The 18,439-nt window shown below is 57.4% G+C and overlaps 1 protein-coding gene across 1 annotated transcript in view; it reads right to left on the minus strand.

Moving 5' to 3' along the window:
• The window catches only part of LOC128851491 (5-oxoprolinase-like), an 18,240-nt gene extending 133 nt beyond the window's left edge, over window positions 1-18,107 (minus strand). The window contains exons 1-8 of the mRNA XM_054060622.1: window positions 17,798-18,107; window positions 9,734-9,925; window positions 7,552-7,666; window positions 6,531-6,654; window positions 4,680-4,875; window positions 3,510-3,675; window positions 3,284-3,422; window positions 3-58 (exon numbers count right to left, since the gene is read on the minus strand). Of these exons, the coding sequence (XP_053916597.1) occupies window positions 3-58; window positions 3,284-3,422; window positions 3,510-3,675; window positions 4,680-4,875; window positions 6,531-6,654; window positions 7,552-7,666; window positions 9,734-9,925; window positions 17,798-18,010 (1,201 nt within the window). The 5' untranslated portion in view covers window positions 18,011-18,107. The remainder of the gene's footprint in view (window positions 1-2; window positions 59-3,283; window positions 3,423-3,509; window positions 3,676-4,679; window positions 4,876-6,530; window positions 6,655-7,551; window positions 7,667-9,733; window positions 9,926-17,797) is intronic.
• Between the last annotated feature and the right edge of the window lie 332 nt (window positions 18,108-18,439).

Consider the following 18,439-nt stretch of genomic DNA (forward strand, 5'->3'; position numbering starts at 1 on the left):
ACAGGCGGGTCCAGGATGGGCTCCGGCCGACTCGGGACCAACGACGTAGAGCCCTGACCTGAGGGGGGACAGTGGTGGGAGAGGAGGTCCAGAACCTCCATCGTGGAGAGAACCTCCATAATGGAGAGGAGAACCTCCATAGTGGAGAGGAGAACCTCCATCGTAGAGAGGAGAACCTCCATAATAGAGAGGAGAACCTCCATAATGGAGAGGAGAACCAGAACCCATTAGAACCCACCAGAAACCCATTAGAACCCATCAGAAACCATTAGAAGCCACCAGAAACCCATCAGAACCCATTAGAAAGCCATCAGAAACCATTAGAAACCACCAGAAACCCACCAGAAACCCATTAGAATCCACCAGAAACCCATTAGAACCCACTAGAACCCATTAGAACCCATTACAAACGCATTAGAACCCATCAGAACTCATTAGAACCCATTAGAAACCCATTAGAACCCACCAGAAACCCATTAGAACCCATCAGAAACACATTAGAACCCATTAGAACCCACCAGAAGGCCATTAGAACCCACCGGAAAGCTATTAGAACCCACCAGAAACCCATTAGAACCAACCAGAACCCATTAGAACCCACCAGAAACCCATTAGAACCAACCAGAACCCATTAGAACCAACCAGAACCCATTAGAACCCACCAGAAACCCATTAGAACCCATCAGAAACCCATTAGAAACCACCAGAAACCCATTAGAACCCATCAGAACCCATCAGAAACCCATTAGAACCCACCAGAAACCCATTACAAACCCATTAGAACCCATCAGAAACCCATTAGAACCCACAAGAAACCCATTAGAACCCACCAGAAACCATTAGAAGCCACCAGAAACACATCAGAACCCATTAGAAACCCATCAGAAACCATTAGAACCCATAAGAACCCACCAGAAACCCATTAGAACCCATCAGAAACCCATTAGAACCCATTAGAAACCCAACAGAAACCATTAGAACCCATCAGAAACCCATTAGAACCCACCAGAAAGCCATTAGAAACTCACTAGAACACATTAGAACCCATTAGAACCCATTACAAACCCATTAGAACCCACCAGAAGCCCATTAGAAGCCATTAGAACCCACCAGAAACCCGTTAGAACCCATCAAAAACCCATTAGAACCCACCAGAACTCATTAGAACCCATTAGAAACCCATTAGAACCCACCAGAAACCCATTAGAACCCACCAGAAACCCATTAGAACCAACCAGAACCCATTAGAACCCACCAGAAACCCATTAGAACCCATCAGAAAGCCATTAGAAACCACCAGAAACCCATTAGAACCCATCAGAACCCACCAGAACCCCATTAGAACCCATTAGAACCCACCAGAAACCCATTAGAACCCATTGGAAACCCATTAGAACCAACCAGAACCCATCAGAAACCCACCAGAACCCCATTAGAACCCCATTAGAACCCACCAGAAACCCATTAGAACCCATTGGAAACCCATTAGAACCAACCAGAACCCATCAGAAACCCACCAGAACCCCATTAGAACCCCATTAGAACCCATCAGAAACCCATTAGAACCCATTAGAAACCCATTACAAACCCATTAGAAGCCATTAGAAACCCAACAGAAACCATTAGAACCCATCAGAAACCCATTAAAACCCACCAGAAAGCCATTAGAAACCCATTAGAACACATTAGAACCCATTAGAACCCACCAGAAACCATTAAAACCCATTAGAACCCACCAGAAACCCATTAGAACCCATCAGAAACCATTAGAACCCATCAGAAACCCATTAGAACCCATCAGAAACCATTAGAAACCACCAGAAACCCATTAGAACCCACCGGAAACCAATTAGAAGCCATTAGAACCCACAACAAACCCATCAGAACCCATCAGAAACCCATTAGAACCCACCAGAAACCCACTAGAACCCATTAGAACCCACCAGAAACCCATTAGAACCCATCAGAAACCCATTAGAAGCCATGAGAAACCCATTAGAACCCATCAGAAACCCATTAGAACCCATCAGAACCCATTAGAAACCCATTAGAACCCACCAGAAACCCATTAGGACCCATTAGAAACCCATTAGAACCCACCAGAACTCATTAGAACCCATTAGAACCCACCAGAAACCCATCAGAACCCACCAGAAACCCATTAGAACCCGTCAGAAACCCATTAGAACCCATTAGTACCCACCAGAAACCCGTAAGAACCCACCAGAAACCCATAAGAACGCATTAGAACCCACCAGAAACCCATTAGAACCCACCAGAAAGCCATTAGAACCCACTGGAAAGCCATTAGAACCCACCAGAAACCCATCAGAACCAACCAGAACCCATTAGAACCCACCAGAAACCCATTAGAACCCACCAGAAACCCATTAGAACCAACCAGAACCCATTAGAACCCACCAGAAACCCATTAGAACCCACCAGAAACCCATTAGAACCAACCAGAACCCATTAGAACCCACCAGAACCCATTAGAACCCACCAGAAACCCATTAGAACCCACCAGAAACCCATTGAGAACCCACCAGAAACCCATAAGAACGCATTAGAACCCACCAGAAACCCATTAGAACCCATCAGAACCCATTAGAAACCCATTAGACCCCACAAGAAACCCATCAGACCCCACCAGAACCCATTAGAAACCCATTAGAACCCATTGAGAACCCATCAGAAACCCATAAGAACGCATTAGAACCCACCAGAAACCCATAAGAATGCATTAGAACCCACCAGAAACCCATTAGAACCCACCAGAAACCCGTTAGAACCCATCACAAACCCATTAAAACCCACCAGAAACCCATCAGAACCCACCAGAAACCCATAAGAACACATTAGAACCCACCAGAAACCCATAAGAACCCATTAGAACCCACCAGAAACCCATAAGAACCCATTAGAACCCACCAGAAACCCATTAGAACCCATTAGAATCCACCAGAAACCCATTAGAACCCTTTAGAACCCACCAGAAACCCATTAGAACCCATTAGAATCCACCAGAAACCCATTAGAACCCTTTAGAACCCACCAGAAACCCATTAGAATCCACCAGAAACCCATTAGAACCCTTTAGAACCCACCAGAAACCCATTAGAACCCTTTAGAACCCACCAGAAACCCATTAGAACCCACCAGAAACCCATCAGAACCCACCAGAACCCCATTAGAACCCCATTAGAACCCACCAGAACCCCATAACGGAGAGGAGAACGTCCACCGTGGAGAAGGAGAACGTCAACGGTGGTTTCATCCTCACCTGAAGAAGAGCTGAGAACCTCCCCCGGCCGCTACGGTGTTGATGTCCATCTGGGGGACGCGGATGGGGACTCCGGCGGTGGTGGCCTCGAAGACGAGTTCGTATTCTCCGGCGTAACGGTTGACGTCGGTGGAGGTCCCTGAATGGCATGAAGATCTCGAGGTCTATTTGTGGAGCTCCACCACCACCACCACCACCACCACCACCACTTTTGGTCCCATCTCACCGCCCATATCGAAACCGATGATGGGAACGCCGGGAAAATGGCGGGAAGTGGTGACGGCGCAACCGACGACGCCGGCGGCCGGACCGGACAAGATGGCGCGAGAGCCGTTGAAATGGTCCATGGGAGTGAGACCACCGTCGGAACGCATGAAGAGAACCGGAACGTTCTGCGGGAGGAGAAGATAAGGGATGGGAAATCCTGGAGGAGATCCTGGTGGGACCTCTGAGGAGATTCCTGGTGGGAAATGAACCCCTGAGGAGATCCTGGTGGGACCTCTGAGGAGATCCTGGTGGGAAATGGAACCCTGAGGAGATCCTGGTGGGACCTCTGAGGAGATCCTGGTGGGAAATGAAACCCTGAGGAGATCCTGGTGGGACCTCCGAGGAGATCCTGGTGGGAAATGAACCCCTGAGGAGATCCTGATGGAACCCCTGAGGAGATCCCGGTGGGAAATGAACCCCTGAGGAGATCCTGGTGGGAAATGAACCCCTGAGGAGATCCCGGTGGGAAATGAAACCCTGAGGAGATCCTGGTGGGACCCCTGAGGAGATCCCGGTGGGACCTCTGAGGAGATCCTGGTGGGAAATGAAACCCTGAGGAGATCCTGGTGGGACCTCCGAGGAGATCCTGGTGGGACCTCTGAGGAGATCCTGGTGGGAAATGAAACCCTGAGGAGATCCTGGTGGGACCTCCGAGGAGATCCTGGTGGGAAATGAACCCCTGAGGAGATCCTGATGGAACCCCTGAGGAGATCCCGGTGGGAAATGAACCCCTGAGGAGATCCTGGTGGGAAATGAACCCCTGAGGAGATCCTGGTGGAACCCCTGAGGAGATCCTGGTGGGAAATGAACCCCTGAGGAGATCCTGGTGGAACCCCTGAGGAGATCCTGGTGGGAAATGAACCCCTGAGGAGATCCTGGTGGGAAATGAACCCCTGAGGAGATCCTGGTGGAACCCTGAGGAGATCCTGATGGGAAATGAACCCCTGAGGAGATCCTGATGGAACCTCTGAGGAGATCCTGGTGGGAAATGAACCCCTGAGGAGCTCCTGATGGAACCCCTGAGGAGATCCTGGTGGGAAATGGAACCCCTGAGGAGATCCCGGTGGGAATTGAACCCCTGGAGATGGTGGGATGGGTCCTCCAGGAGGTTCTCTTGGTGGGCTCTGACCTTGAGGTGGTCTTGGAAGCCGTGGCGGAAGCTCTGGAGGTACCTCCGGATGAGGGGGGTCAGGTAGGCGTCGGCACAGGCCGTGTACCCGCGCGGCACCGCTCGCACCATGGCCGCCACCGAAGAGGACAACGAGACGTGGTCGAAGCCCAACTCTCGCGCCAAAGCCCCGACCTTCTCCTCGTGGTCCGGCCACCTGCCCCACCCCCGGCCACGTTGGCACCACGGACCCACAGAGAGGTCCCACGGAAGCACAGCCCAGCTCCGTCCCCACCTCCATCTCCATCTCCACCTCCACCTCCATCTCCATCCCCATCTCCATCCCCATCTCCATCCCCATCCCCATCTCCACCTCCATCCCCATCCCCATCTCCATCCCCACCTCCATCTCCACCTCCATCTCCACCTCCATCTCCACCTCCATCTCCATCCCGTCTCCATCCCCACCTCCATCCCCATCTCCATCTCAATCCCATCCCACCTCCATCCCATCTCCATCCTGTCCTGTCCCATCCCACCTCCAGCTCCACCTCCAGCTCATCTCCACCTCCAGCTCCATCATTTCCTCTATCTCTTTCATCTCCATCTCCATCATCTCCTCCATCTCCTTCATCTCCTCCATCTCCTTCATCTCCATCATCTCCATCTCCTCCATCTCCACCTCCTCCATCTCCATCTCCTCCATCTCCATCTCCTCCATCTCCATCTCCTCCATTTCCATCTCCATTTCCTCATCTCCCCCACCTCCATCTCCCCCATCTCCATCTCCTCCACCTCCATCTCCTCCACCTCCATCTCCTTCATCTCTTCCATCTCCAACTCCTCCACCTCCATCTCCTTCATCTCCTCCACCTCCATCTCCTCCACCTCCATCTCCTCCACCTCCATCTCCTCCATCTCCACCGTCTCCTCCACCTCCATCTCCTCCATCTCAATCTCCATCTCCACCATTTCCATTTCCTCATCTCCACCTCCATCTCCTCCACCTCCATCTCTTCCATCTCCTCCATTTCCATCTCCACCTCCTCCATCTCCACCTCCTCCATCTCCACCTCCTCCACCTCCACCTCCTCCACTTCCATCTCCTTCATCTCTTCCATCTCCAACTCCTCCATCTCCATCTCATCCATCTCCTTCATCTCCTTCTCCTTCACCTCCTTTTTCTCCATCATCTCCATCATCTCCTCCATCTCCGTCTCCTCCACCTCCATCTCCACCATTTCCATTTCCTCATCTCCATCTCCATCTCCTCCACTTCCATCTCCTCCACTTGCATCTCCTCCATCTCCATCTCCTTCATCTCCATCTCCTCCATCTCCATCTCCTCCATCTCCATCTCCACCATTTCCATTTCCTCATCTCCATCTCCTCCATCTTCTCCATCTTCTCTATCTCCATCTCCTCCATCTCCATCACCTCCATCTCCATCTCTATCTCCACCTCCATCTCCTCCACCTCCATCTCCACCTCCTCCACCTCCACCTCCATCATCTCCTCCGTCTCCTCCATCTCCGTCTCCTCCATCTCCATCTCCACCTCCTCATCTCCATCTCCTCCATCTCCACCATTTCCATTTCCTCATCTCCATCTCCTCCATCTTCTCCATCTTCTCTATCTCTATCTCCATCTCCATCTCCTCCATCTCCATCTCCTCCATCTCCATCTCTATCTCCACCTCTATCTCCTCCACCTCCTCCATTTCCTCCACCTCCTCCATTTCCATCTCCTCATCTCCATCTCCATCTCCTCCATCTCCATCTCCTCCATCTCCATCTCCTCCTCCATCTCCCCAGGTCCCGTCCCCCCTTTCCGAGGTTGTCCCCCTGCCACGGCGCCGGTGGTGTTCCTCACGCGTAGGAGTGGAGGAGGAGGACGGCGATGGTGCGGATCCCGCGGTGCCGCAGGCGCAGGAGCTCCTCGCGCAGCGCCGTCAGCTCCAGCGGCCGATGGACGCGCAGCGTCGCCCCCAGGGACCCTGCGGTGGCCACCGCGTCACCACCGACGGACCACCACTGCCCTCCCGCCTCCACACCCTCCATCCCCATCTCCATCTCCATCATCTCAATCCCAACCCAATCCAATCCCATCCCCATCTCCACCTCCATCTCCATCACTTCAATCCCAACTCATCCCAACCCATCCCCATCTCCACCTCCATCTCCATCTCCACCTCCATCTCCATCTCCACCTCCATCACCTCAATCCCATCCCCATCCCATCCTATCTCCATCCCCATCATCTCAATCCCAACCCAACCCAATTCCATCCCATCTCCACCTCCATCCCCATCTCCACCTCCATCCCCATCTCCACCTCCATCTCCACCTCCACCTCCATCTCCACCTCCACCTCCATCTCCACCTCCACCTCCATCTCCATCTCCACCTCCTCCACCTCCATCCCCACCTCCATCTCCATCCCCATCCCCATCCCCACCTCCACCTCCACCTCCACCTCCACCTCCACCTCCATCTCCATCTCCACCTCCATCTCCACCTCCATCTCCATCCCCATCTCCACCTCCATCCCCACCTCCACCTCCATCCCCATCTCCATCCCCATCTCCATCCCCACCTCTATCTCCACCTCCATCCCCATTCCCATCTCCACCTCCATCTCCATCCCCATCTCCATCTCCACCTCTACCTCCATCTCCGCCTCCATCCCCAGCTCCACCTCCATCTCCATCTCCACCTCCATCTCCACCTCCATCTCCATCTCCATCTCCATCTCCACCTCCACCTCCACCTCCATCTCCACCTCCATCTCCACCTCCATCTCCACCTCCACCTCCATCCCCCCCCCCCCACCCCCACCCCCACCCCCCCCCCGCCCCCCCCCGCCCCCCGGAGGGCCCCTGGGTGGCAGTGACCTCGGACGATGGGCGCGCGTTGGGCTCCGGGCAGAGCGCAGCCGCTTTGGTGGGGGATGAGGCGCTCGTCCACCTCCACCACCTCCTCGTAGAGCAGCGCCGGAACCGACACCGTCTGACGGGAGCGGAAAACCGCCCGGAAAAGAGGGAGAGAGAGAGAGAAACGAGGGATAAACCACCGGAGAGAGGGGGAACGGGAGGGGAAAGGGGAGGGGGAAAAGGAGGAGGAAAAGAGGAGGAAAAAGGAAGAGGGAAAAAGGGGAGGGAAAAAGGGGAAAAGGGGAGGGAAAAGGGGAGGGAAAAGGGGAGGAAAAAGACGAGGAAAAAAGGAGGAAAAAAGGGAGGAAAAAAGGGAGGAAAAAAAGGGAGGAAAAAAAGGGAGGAAAAAAGGGAGGAAAAAAGGGAGGAAAAAAGGGAGGAAAAAAGGGAGGAAAGGAGAGAAATGGGGAGAAAAAGGGAGGAAAAAAGAGGAGGGAAAAAGAGGAGGGAAAAAGGGGAGAAAAAGGGGAGAAAAAGGGGAGGAAAAGGGGAGGAAAAGGGGAGGAAAAAAGGGGAGGAAAAAAGGGGAGGAAAAAAGGGGGAAAAAGGGGGGAAAAAGGGGGGAAAAAGGGGGGAAAAAAGGGGGGAAAAAGGGGGGGAAAAGGGGGGGGAAAAAGGGGAGGAAAAAGGGAGGGAAAAGAGAATGAAAACAGGAGGAAAAGAGAAGGAAAAAAGGAGGAAAAAGGAGGAAAAAGGGGGAGAAAAGGGGGAGAAAAGGGGGAGAAAAAGGAGAGGGAAAAAGGGGAGGGAAAAGAGGAGGAAAAGAGGGGAGAAAATGGGGGAAAATGGGAGAAAAGGGGAGAAAGAAGGGGAGGAAAAGGGGAGGAAAAGGGGAGGGAAAAAGGGGAGAGAAAGAGGGGAGGAGGAAAAAGCGGAAGAGGAAAAAGCGGAAGAGGAAAAAGGAGGGGAGGAAAAAGGAGGGGAGGAAAAAGGGGAGGAGGAAAAAGGGGAGGGAAAAAGGGGAGGGAAAAAGGGGAGGGAAAAAGGGGAGGGAAAAAGGGGAGGGAAAAAGGGGAGGGAAAAAGGGGAGGAAAAGGGGAGAAAAAGGGGAGGGAAAAAGGAGGAAAAAAGGAGGAAAAAAGGAGGAAAAAAGGAGAGAAAAAGGAGAGAAAAAGGGGAGAAAAACGGGAGGAAAAGGGGAGAAGAAAAGGGGGAAAAAGGGAGGAAAAAGGGGAGGAAAAGAGGGGAGGGGAAAAGAGGAGGAAAAGGGAAAAAATAGGGAGAAAAAGGAGAAAAAGAGGAAAAGGAGGGAAAAAGGGGAGGGAAAAAGGAGGAAGAAAGGGAGAAAGGGGGGAAGGGGAGAAGAAAAGGGGGGAAAAGGGAGGAAAAAGGGAGGAAAAGGGGGAGGAAAAGGGGAGGAAAAGGGGAGGAAAAGGGGAGGAAAAGGGGAGGGGAAAAGGGGAGGGGAAAAGGGGAGGGAAAAGGGGAGGGAAAAAGGGGAGGGAAAAAGGGGAGGGAAAAAGGGGAGGGAAAAAGGGGAGGAAAAGGGGAGGGAAAAGGGGAGGGAAAAGGGGAGGGAAAAGGGGAGGAGGAAAAAGGGGAGGAGGAAAAAGGGGAGGAGGAAAAAGGGGAGGAGGAAAAAGGGGAGGAGGAAAAAGGGGAGGAGGAAAAAGAGGAGGAGGAAAAAGAGGAGGAGGAAAAAGAGGAGGAGGAAAAAGAGGAGGAGGAAAAAAGGGGAGGAGGAAAAAAGGGGAGGAGGAAAAAAGGGGAGGAGGAAAGGGGAGGAAAAGGGGAGGAAAACGGGAGGAAAAGGGGAAGAGGAAGGGGAAGAGAAAAAAGGGGAAGAAAAAAAGGGAGGAAAAAAGGGGAGGGAAAAGAGGAAGAAAAAAAAGGGAGAAAAAAGGGATAAAAGAGGGAAAAATGAGAGGAAAAAGGGAGGAAAAGGGGAGGAAAAAGGGGATAAAAACGGGGGGAAGAAAGAAAAAAGGGAGGAAAAAGGGAGGAAAAAGGGAGGAAAAGAGGAGGGAAAAGAGGAGGGAAAAGGAAGGGAAAAGGGAAGGAAAAGGGAGGGAAAAGGGAGGGAAAAGGGAGAAAAAAGGGAGGAAAAAGGGAGGAAAAAGGGAGGAAAAAGGGAGGAAAAAGGGAGGGGTCCCCCCGAGGTGGTTATGGGGCGGGTGGAGCTCCGTGGTGCCCCACAGCTCACCAGGTCGAAGATGTGGGGCCGGGATTGGGTTCCGATGGACAGAAGGTCCCGGAAGCCGCGCGTCACCACAAGGGCCAAACGTTCTCCACGACGTTGGAGTAAAGCGTTGGTGGCGACGGTGGTGCCCATTCGGATCCATTCGATCCGGGAAGAATCCAACGGAGAATCCCGGGGGAATGGCATTCCCGTTTCCTGCCGTGGGGCGGAGCCACCGATCCATCCTCTGCCCCATAGGGCCATGCTCTGCCCCATAGAGCCATCTCTGCCCCATAGGGCCATGCTCTGCCCCATAGAGCCATCCTCTGCCCCATAGGGCCATGCTCTGCCCCATAGAGCCATCCTCTGCCCCATAGGGCCATGCTCTGCCCCATAGAGCCATCCTCTGCCCCATAGGGCCATGCTCTGCCCCATAGATCCATCCTCTGCCCCATAGGGCCATGCTCTGCCCCATAGGGCCATGCTCTGCCCCATAGAGCCATCTCTGCCCCATAGAGCCATGCTCTGCCCCATAGAGCCATCCTCTGCCCCATAGAGCCATCCTCTGCCCCATAGGGCCATGCTCTGCCCCATAGAGCCATCCTCTGCCCCATAGGGCCATGCTCTGCCCCATAGGGCCATGCTCTGCCCCATAGAGCCATCTCTGCCCCATAGGGCCATGCTCTGCCCCATAGAGCCATCCTCTGCCCCATAGAGCCATCCTCTGCCCCATAGGGCCATGCTCTGCCCCATAGGGCCATCCTCTGCCCCATAGAGCCATCCTCTGCCCCATAGAGCCATCTCAGCCCCATAGATCCATCCTCAGCCCCATAGATCCGTCTCAGCCCCATAGATCCATCCTCTGCCCCATAGAGCCATCCTCTGCCCCATGGATCCATCCTCAGCCCCATAGATCCATCTCAGCCCCATAGATCCGTCCCAGACCCATAGATCCATCCTCAGCCCCACAGATCCATCCCAGCCCCATAGATCCATCCTCTGCCCCATAGAGCCATCTCAGATCCATAGATCCATCCTCTGCCCCATAGATCCATTATAGGCTTCAGACCCATAGATCCACTATAGGCCTCAGCCCCACATCCTCAGCCCCATAGATCCATTATAGGCCTCAGCCCCATAGATCCACCACATCCTCAGCCCCACATCCTCAGCCCCATAGATCCACTATAGGCCTCAGCCCCACACCCTCAGCCCCATAGATCCACTATAGGCCTCAGCCCCACACCCTCAGCCCCATAGATCCACTATAGGCCTCAGCCCCACACCCTCAGCCCCATAGATCCACCGTAGGCCTCAGCCCCACACCCTCAGCCCCATAGATCCACTATAGGCCTCAGCCCCACACCCTCAGCCCCATAGATCCACTATAGACCCTCAGCCCCACATCCTCAGCCCCATAGATCCACTATAGGCCTCAGCCCCACACCCTCAGCCCCATAGATCCACTATAGGCCTCAGCCCCACACCCTCAGCCCCATAGATCCACTATAGGCCTCAGCCCCACATCCTCAGCCCCATAGATCCACTATAGGCCTCAGCCCCACACCCTCAGCCCCATAGATCCACTATAGACCTTCAGCCCCACATCCTCAGCCCCATAGATCCATTATAGGCCTCAGCCCCATAGATCCACTATAGGCCTCAGCCCCACACCCTCAGCCCCATAGATCCATTATAGACCCTCAGCCCCACACCCTCAGCCCCATAGATCCACTATAGACCCTCAGCCCCACATCCTCTGCCCCATAGATCCACTATAGGCCTCAGCCCCACACCCTCAGCCCCATAGATCCACCACACCCTCAGCCCCACACCCTCAGCCCCATAGATCCACTATAGGCCTCAGCCCCACACCCTCAGCCCCATAGATCCATTATAGGCCTCAGCCCCACACCCTCAGCCCCATAGATCCACTATAGACCCTCAGCCCCACATCCTCAGCCCCATAGATCCATTACAGACCCTCAGCCCCACACCCTCAGCCCCATAGATCCATTATAGACCCTCAGCCCCACACCCTCAGCCCCATAGATCCGCTATAGACCTCAGCCCCACACCCTCAGCCCCATAGATCCACTATAGACCTCAGCCCCACATCCTCAGCCCCATAGATCCACTATAGACCCTCAGCCCCACACCCTCAGCCCCATAGATCCACTATAGACCCTCAGCCCCACACCCTCAGCCCCATAGATCCACTATAGACCTCAGCCCCACACCCTCAGCCCCATAGATCCATTATAGGCCTCAGCCCCACACCCTCAGCCCCATAGATCCACTATAGACCCTCAGCCCCACACCCTCAGCCCCATAGATCCACTATAGACCCTCAGCCCCACATCCTCAGCCCCATAGATCCACTATAGACCCTCAGCCCCACACCCTCAGCCCCATAGATCCACTATAGACCCTCAGCCCCACACCCTCAGCCCCATAGATCCATTATAGGCCTCAGCCCCACACCCTCAGCCCCATAGATCCACTATAGGCCTCAGCCCCACACCCTCAGCCCCATAGATCCACTATAGACCCTCAGCCCCACATCCTCAGCCCCATAGATCCATTATAGGCCTCAGCCCCACACCCTCAGCCCCATAGATCCACTATAGACCCTCAGCCCCACATCCTCAGCCCCATAGATCCACTATAGGCCTCAGCCCCACACCCTCAGCCCCATAGATCCACTATAGGCCTCAGCCCCACATCCTCAGCCCCATAGATCCACTATAGACCCTCAGCCCCACACCCTCAGCCCCATAGATCCATTATAGGCCTCAGCCCCACATCCTCAGCCCCATAGATCCACTGTAGGCCTCAGCCCCACACCCTCAGCCCCATAGATCCGCTATAGGCCTCAGCCCCACACCCTCAGCCCCATAGATCCATTATAGACCTCAGCCCCACATCCTCAGCCCCATAGATCCATTATAGACCTCAGCCCCACACCCTCAGCCCCATAGATCCACTATAGGCCTCAGCCCCACATCCTCAGCCCCATAGATCCACTATAGGCCTCAGCCCCACATCCTCAGCCCCATAGATCCACTATAGGCCTCAGCCCCACATCCTCAGCCCCATAGATCCACTATAGGCCTCAGCCCCACATCCTCAGCCCCATAGATCCACTATAGACCTCAGCCCCACATCCTCAGCCCCATAGATCCATTATAGGCCTCAGCCCCACACCCTCAGCCCCATAGATCCATTATAGGCCTCAGCCCCACACCCTCAGCCCCATAGATCCACTATAGGCCTCAGCCCCACACCCTCAGCCCCATAGATCCATTATAGACCCTCAGCCCCACACCCTCAGCCCCATAGATCCATTATAGACCCTCAGCCCCACACCCTCAGCCCCATAGATCCATTATAGACCTCAGCCCCACACCCTCAGCCCCATAGATCCATTATAGGCCTCAGCCCCACATCCTCAGCCCCATAGATCCATTATAGACCCTCAGCCCCACACCCTCAGCCCCATAGATCCATTATAGACCCTCAGCCCCACACCCTCAGCCCCATAGATCCATTATAGACCTCAGCCCCACACCCTCAGCCCCATAGATCCATTATAGGCCTCAGCCCCACATCCTCAGCCCCATAGATCCATTATAGACCCTCAGCCCCACACCCTCAGCCCCATAGATCCACTATAGGCCTCAGCCCCATAGATCCACTATAGGCCTCAGCCCCACACCCTCAGCCCCATAGATCCATTATAGGCCTCAGCCCCACACCCTCAGCCCCATAGATCCACTGTAGGCCTCAGCCCCACACCCTCAGCCCCATAGATCCACTGTAGGCCTCAGCCCCACACCCTCAGCCCCATAGATCCACTGTAGGCCTCAGCCCCACACCCTCAGCCCCATAGATCCACTATAGGCCTCAGCCCCACACCCTCAGCCCCATAGATCCACTATAGACCCTCAGCCCCACACCCTCAGCCCCATAGATCCACTGTAGGCCTCAGCCCCACACCCTCAGCCCCATAGATCCACTGTAGGCCTCAGCCCCACACCCTCAGCCCCATAGATCCACTGTAGGCCTCAGCCCCACACCCTCAGCCCCATAGATCCACTATAGGCCTCAGCCCCACACCCTCAGCCCCATAGATCCACTATAGACCCTCAGCCCCACACCCTCAGCCCCATAGATCCACTATAGGCCTCAGCCCCATAGATCCACTATAGGCCTCAGCCCCACACCCTCAGCCCCATAGATCCACTATAGGCCTCAGCCCCACATCCTCAGCCCCATAGATCCACTATAGGCCTCAGCCCCACACCCTCAGCCCCATAGATCCACTATAGACCCTCAGCCCCACACCCTCAGCCCCATAGATCCACTGTAGGCCTCAGCCCCACACCCTCAGCCCCATAGATCCACTGTAGGCCTCAGCCCCACACCCTCAGCCCCATAGATCCACTATAGACCCTCAGCCCCACATCCTCAGCCCCATAGATCCACTATAGGCCTCAGCCCCACATCCTCAGCCCCACATCCTCAGCCCCATAGATCCATTATAGGCCTCAGCCCCACACCCTCAGCCCCATAGATCCACTATAGACCCTCAGCCCCACACCGGGGGGGCGTCTGGGGGGGAACTCAGGGGGGTCCAGGGGGGGTCCTGGGGAGAGGGCGTCCCATACTGGTGCAGACTGGGCCATACTGGTGTCAGACTGGGCCAGACTGGTGGGGGATTGGGCCATACTGGTGCAGACTGGGCCATACTGGTGTCAGACTGGGCCATACTGGTGTCAGACTGGTGCCCTCCCAGTCCCTATTGGCACTGTCGATGCCCTCCCAGTGCCATACTGGTGTCATCCCAGTGCCCTCCAGTGCCCTCCCAGTCCCTCTTGGCCTTCCCAGTGCCCTCCCAGTGCCCTCCCCAGTTCCCTCCCAGTGCCTATTAGTGCTGTTGATGCCCTCCCAGTGCCCTCCCAGTGCCCTCCCAGTCCCTATTAGTGCTGCTGATGCCTTCCCTGTACCCTCCCAGTGCCCTCCCAGTGCCCTCCCAGTGCCCTCCCAGTCCCTATTAGTGCTGCTGATGCCTTCCCAGTACCCTCCCAGTGCCCTCCCAGTGCCCTCCCAGTCCCTATTAGTGCTGCTGATGCCTTCCCAGTACCCTCCCAGTGCCCTCCCAGTGCCCTCCCAGTGCCCTCCCAGTCCCTATTAGTGCTGTTGATGCCCTCCCAGTTCCCTCCCAATCCCTCTTGGCCCTCCCAGTACCCTCCCAGTGCCCTCCCAGTGCCCCCCCAGTCCCTATTAGTGCTGTTGATGCCCTCCCAGTACCCTCCCAGTCCCTCTTGGCCCTCCCAGTGCCCTCCCAGTACCCTCCCAGTGCCCTCCCAGTGCCCTCCCAGTCCCTATTAGTGCTGTTGATGCCCTCCCAGTGCCCTCCCAGTCCCTCTTGGCCCTCACAGTACCCTCCCAGTTCCTTCCCAGTGCCCTCCCAGTCCCTATTAGTTCTGTTGATGCCCTCCCAGTTCCCTCCCAGTCCCTCTTGGCCCTCCCAGTTCCCTCCCAGTTCCCTCCCAGTACCCTCCCAGTGCCTATTAGTGCTGTTGATGCCCTCCCAGTTCCCTCCCAGTGCCCTCCCAGTCCCTATTAGTGCTGTTGATGCCCTCCCAGTACTCTCCCAGTTCCCTCCCAGTGCCCTCCCAGTACCCTCCCAGTGCCTATTAGTGCTGTTGATGCCCTCCCAGCACCCTCCCAGTACCCTCCCAGTGCCCTCCCAGTACCTCTTGGCCCTCCCAGTACCCTCCCAGTGCCTATTAGCACTGTTGATGCCCTCCCAGTGCCCTCCCAGTGCCCTCCCAGTCCCTCTTGGCCCTCTCAGTGCCCTCCCAGTTCCCTCCCAGTGCCCTCCCAGTCCCTATTAGTGCTGTTGATGCCCTCCCAGTGCCCTCCCAGTCCCTCTTGGCCCTCCCAGTACCCTCCCAGTTCCCTCCCAGTGCCCCCCCAGTCCCTATTAGTGCTGTTGATGCCCTCCCAGTACCCTCCCAGTCCCTCTTGGCCCTCCCAGTGCCCTCCCAGTACCCTCCCAGTACCCTCCCAGTTCCCTCCCAGTCCCTATTAGTGCTGTTGATGCCCTCCCAGTGCCCTCCCAGTCCCTCTTGGCCTTCCCAGTGCCCTCCCAGTGCCCTCCCAGTGCCCCCCCAGTCCCTATTAGTGCTGTTGATGCCCTCCCAGTGCCCTCCCAGTCCCTCTTGGCCTTCCCAGTACCCTCCCAGTGCCCTCCCAGTGCCTATTAGTGCTGTTGATGCCCTCCCAGTTCCCTCCCAGTGCCCTCCCAGTTGCCTCCCAGTCCCTTTTGGCCCTCCCAGTACCCTCCCAGTACCCTCCCAGTTCCCTCCCAGTCCCTATTAGTGCTGTTGATGCCCTCCCAGTGCCCTCCCAGTTGCCTCCCAGTCCCTTTTGGCCCTCCCAGTACCCTCCCAGTACCCTCCCAGTTCCCTCCCAGTCCCTATTAGTACTGTTGATGCCCTCCCAGTGCCCTCCCAGTGCCCTCCCAGTGCCGGGGGTCACGGGGTGGGGGGGTCCTAAATAGGAATCTCGGGGGGTTCCTGGGGGGGGGAGAATCTCAGGAGGGTCTCAGGGGAGGAGGTCTTGGGGGGATCCCGGGGAGAGGGGGTCCCAAATGGGGGTCCCCGGGAGGTCTCAGGGGGGTCCTGGGGAGGGGGTCCCAAATAGGGGTCCTCGGGGGGGTCTCAGGGGGGTCCCGGGGAGGGGGTCCCAAATGGGGGTCCCCGGGGGGGTCTAAGGGGGGGTCACGAGGCGGGGGAGTCCCAAATGGGGGTCCCCGGGGGGGTGTCAGGGGGGGTCCTAGGGAGAAGGGGTCCCAAATGGGGGTCCCCGGGGGAGTCTCGGGGGGGTCCAGGGGAGAGGTCCCAAATGGGGGTCCCCAAGGGAGTCTCAGGGGGGTCCTGGGGAGAGGGGGTCCAAAATGGGGGTCCTCGGGGGGGGGCGGGTCTCAGGGGGGGTCCCAAATGGAGGTCCCCGGGGGGGCCTTAGGGGGGTCCCAAATGGGGGTCCCCGGGAGGGGTCTAAGGGGGGGTCACGAGGCAGGGGAGTCCCAAATGGGGGTCCCCGGGAGGGGTCTTAGGGGGGTCCCAAATGGGGGTCCCCGGGGGGGTCTAAGGGGGGGTCACGAGGCGGGGGAGTCCCAAATGGGGGTCCCCGGGGGGGTGTCAGGGGGGGTCCAGGGGAGGGTCCCAAATGGGGGTCCCCGGGGGGGGTGTCAGGGGGGGTCCAGGGGAGGGTCCCAAATGGGGGTCCCCGGGGGGGTCTCAGGGGGGTCCGGTGGGGGGGTCCCAAACGGGGGTCCCGGGGGGGGGTCCCGGGGCGGTTGCAAATGGGGGTCCCCAGGGGGGGTCCCGGGGAGGGTCTCAGGGGGGTCCTGGGGGGGGGTTCCCAAATGGGGGTCCCCAGGGGGGGTTTCGGGGGGGTCCCAGGAGAGGGGGTCCCAAATGAGAATCTCAGGGGGGTCTTAGGGGGGTCCCAAATGGGGGTCCGGTGTGGGGGTCCCAAACGGGGGTCCCGGGGAGGTCGCAAATGGGGGTCCCCGGGGGGGGGGGGGTCCCGGGAGGGTCTCAGGGGGGTCCTGGGGGGGGTTCTCAAATGGGGGTCCCCAGGGGGGGGTTTCGGAGGGGTCCCGGGAGAGGGGGTCCCAAATGAGAATCTCAGGGGGGTCTTAGGGGGGGTCCCGAATGGGGGTCCCGGGGGGGGGTTCCCAAATGGGGGTCCCCGGGGGGGGGGGTCCCGAGAGGGTTTCAGGGGTGTCCTGGGGGGGTCCCAAATGGGGGTCCCCAGGGGGGGGTTCGGGGGGGTCCCGGGAGAGGGGGGTCCCAAATGAGAATCTCAGGGGGGTCTTAGGGGGGGTCCCAAATGGGGGTCCCGGGGGGGTACCAAATGAGAATCTCAGGGGGGTCTTAGGGGGGGTCCCAAATGGGGGTCCCGGGGGGGTCCCAAATGAGAATCTTAGGGGGGTCTGAAATGGGGGTCCCGGGGGGGTTCCCAAATGGGGTTCCCCGGTTGGGGGGGCTGTGTCCCCCCGCTATCCCGCACCTCCTGCAGGACCCTCCGGATGCCCTCGGTGGGAGCGTCTCCGTAGGCGGAATCCTCGGAGAGGAGTTTGAGGACCCGAACGCGACCGTCGGGACAACGGGCGAAGACGTCGGTGAAGGTCCCGCCGCGATCGATGGCGAATTGGAACCCGCGGGGTCTCCCCTCGAACCCCTTTTCTTCTCCTCCTCCTCCTCCTTCTCCTCTTTCCGCCATCGCGGGATCCGTCGGTTCCGAAACGATCGATCCGGATCCGATCGACCCGAACGCTGCGACCGTCCGAGAGAGACTGAGGGAGGGGGCGTGGCATCGGAGGGAGGGGGCGTGGTCTAACGGGGAGGGGGCGTGGCTTCAGGGAGGGGAGAGCGCCAATGGGAGCGCTGAGAGTGGGGGCGGTGGCGGAGGGGGCGTGGCCTGAGGAAGGGGGCGTGGCCTCACCTTGGGACAGCGGTCTGTGAGGAGGGGGCGTGGCCTCGCGGCGGGGAGAGCCAAAGGCAGCACCGAGAGTGGGGGCGGTGGCGGAGGGGGGCGTGGTCTGGGGAAGGGGCGTGGCCTGGCGTGGGTACGGCCGTCTCAGAGGAGAGGCGCGGCCTGAGAGGGAGGGGGGGTGGCTTCAGGGTGGGGAGAGCGCCAATGGGAGAGCTG

The sequence above is a fragment of the Cuculus canorus genome, chromosome 2 (genome assembly GCF_017976375.1).
Source record: "Cuculus canorus isolate bCucCan1 chromosome 2, bCucCan1.pri, whole genome shotgun sequence".
Taxonomy (NCBI): domain Eukaryota; kingdom Metazoa; phylum Chordata; class Aves; order Cuculiformes; family Cuculidae; genus Cuculus; species Cuculus canorus.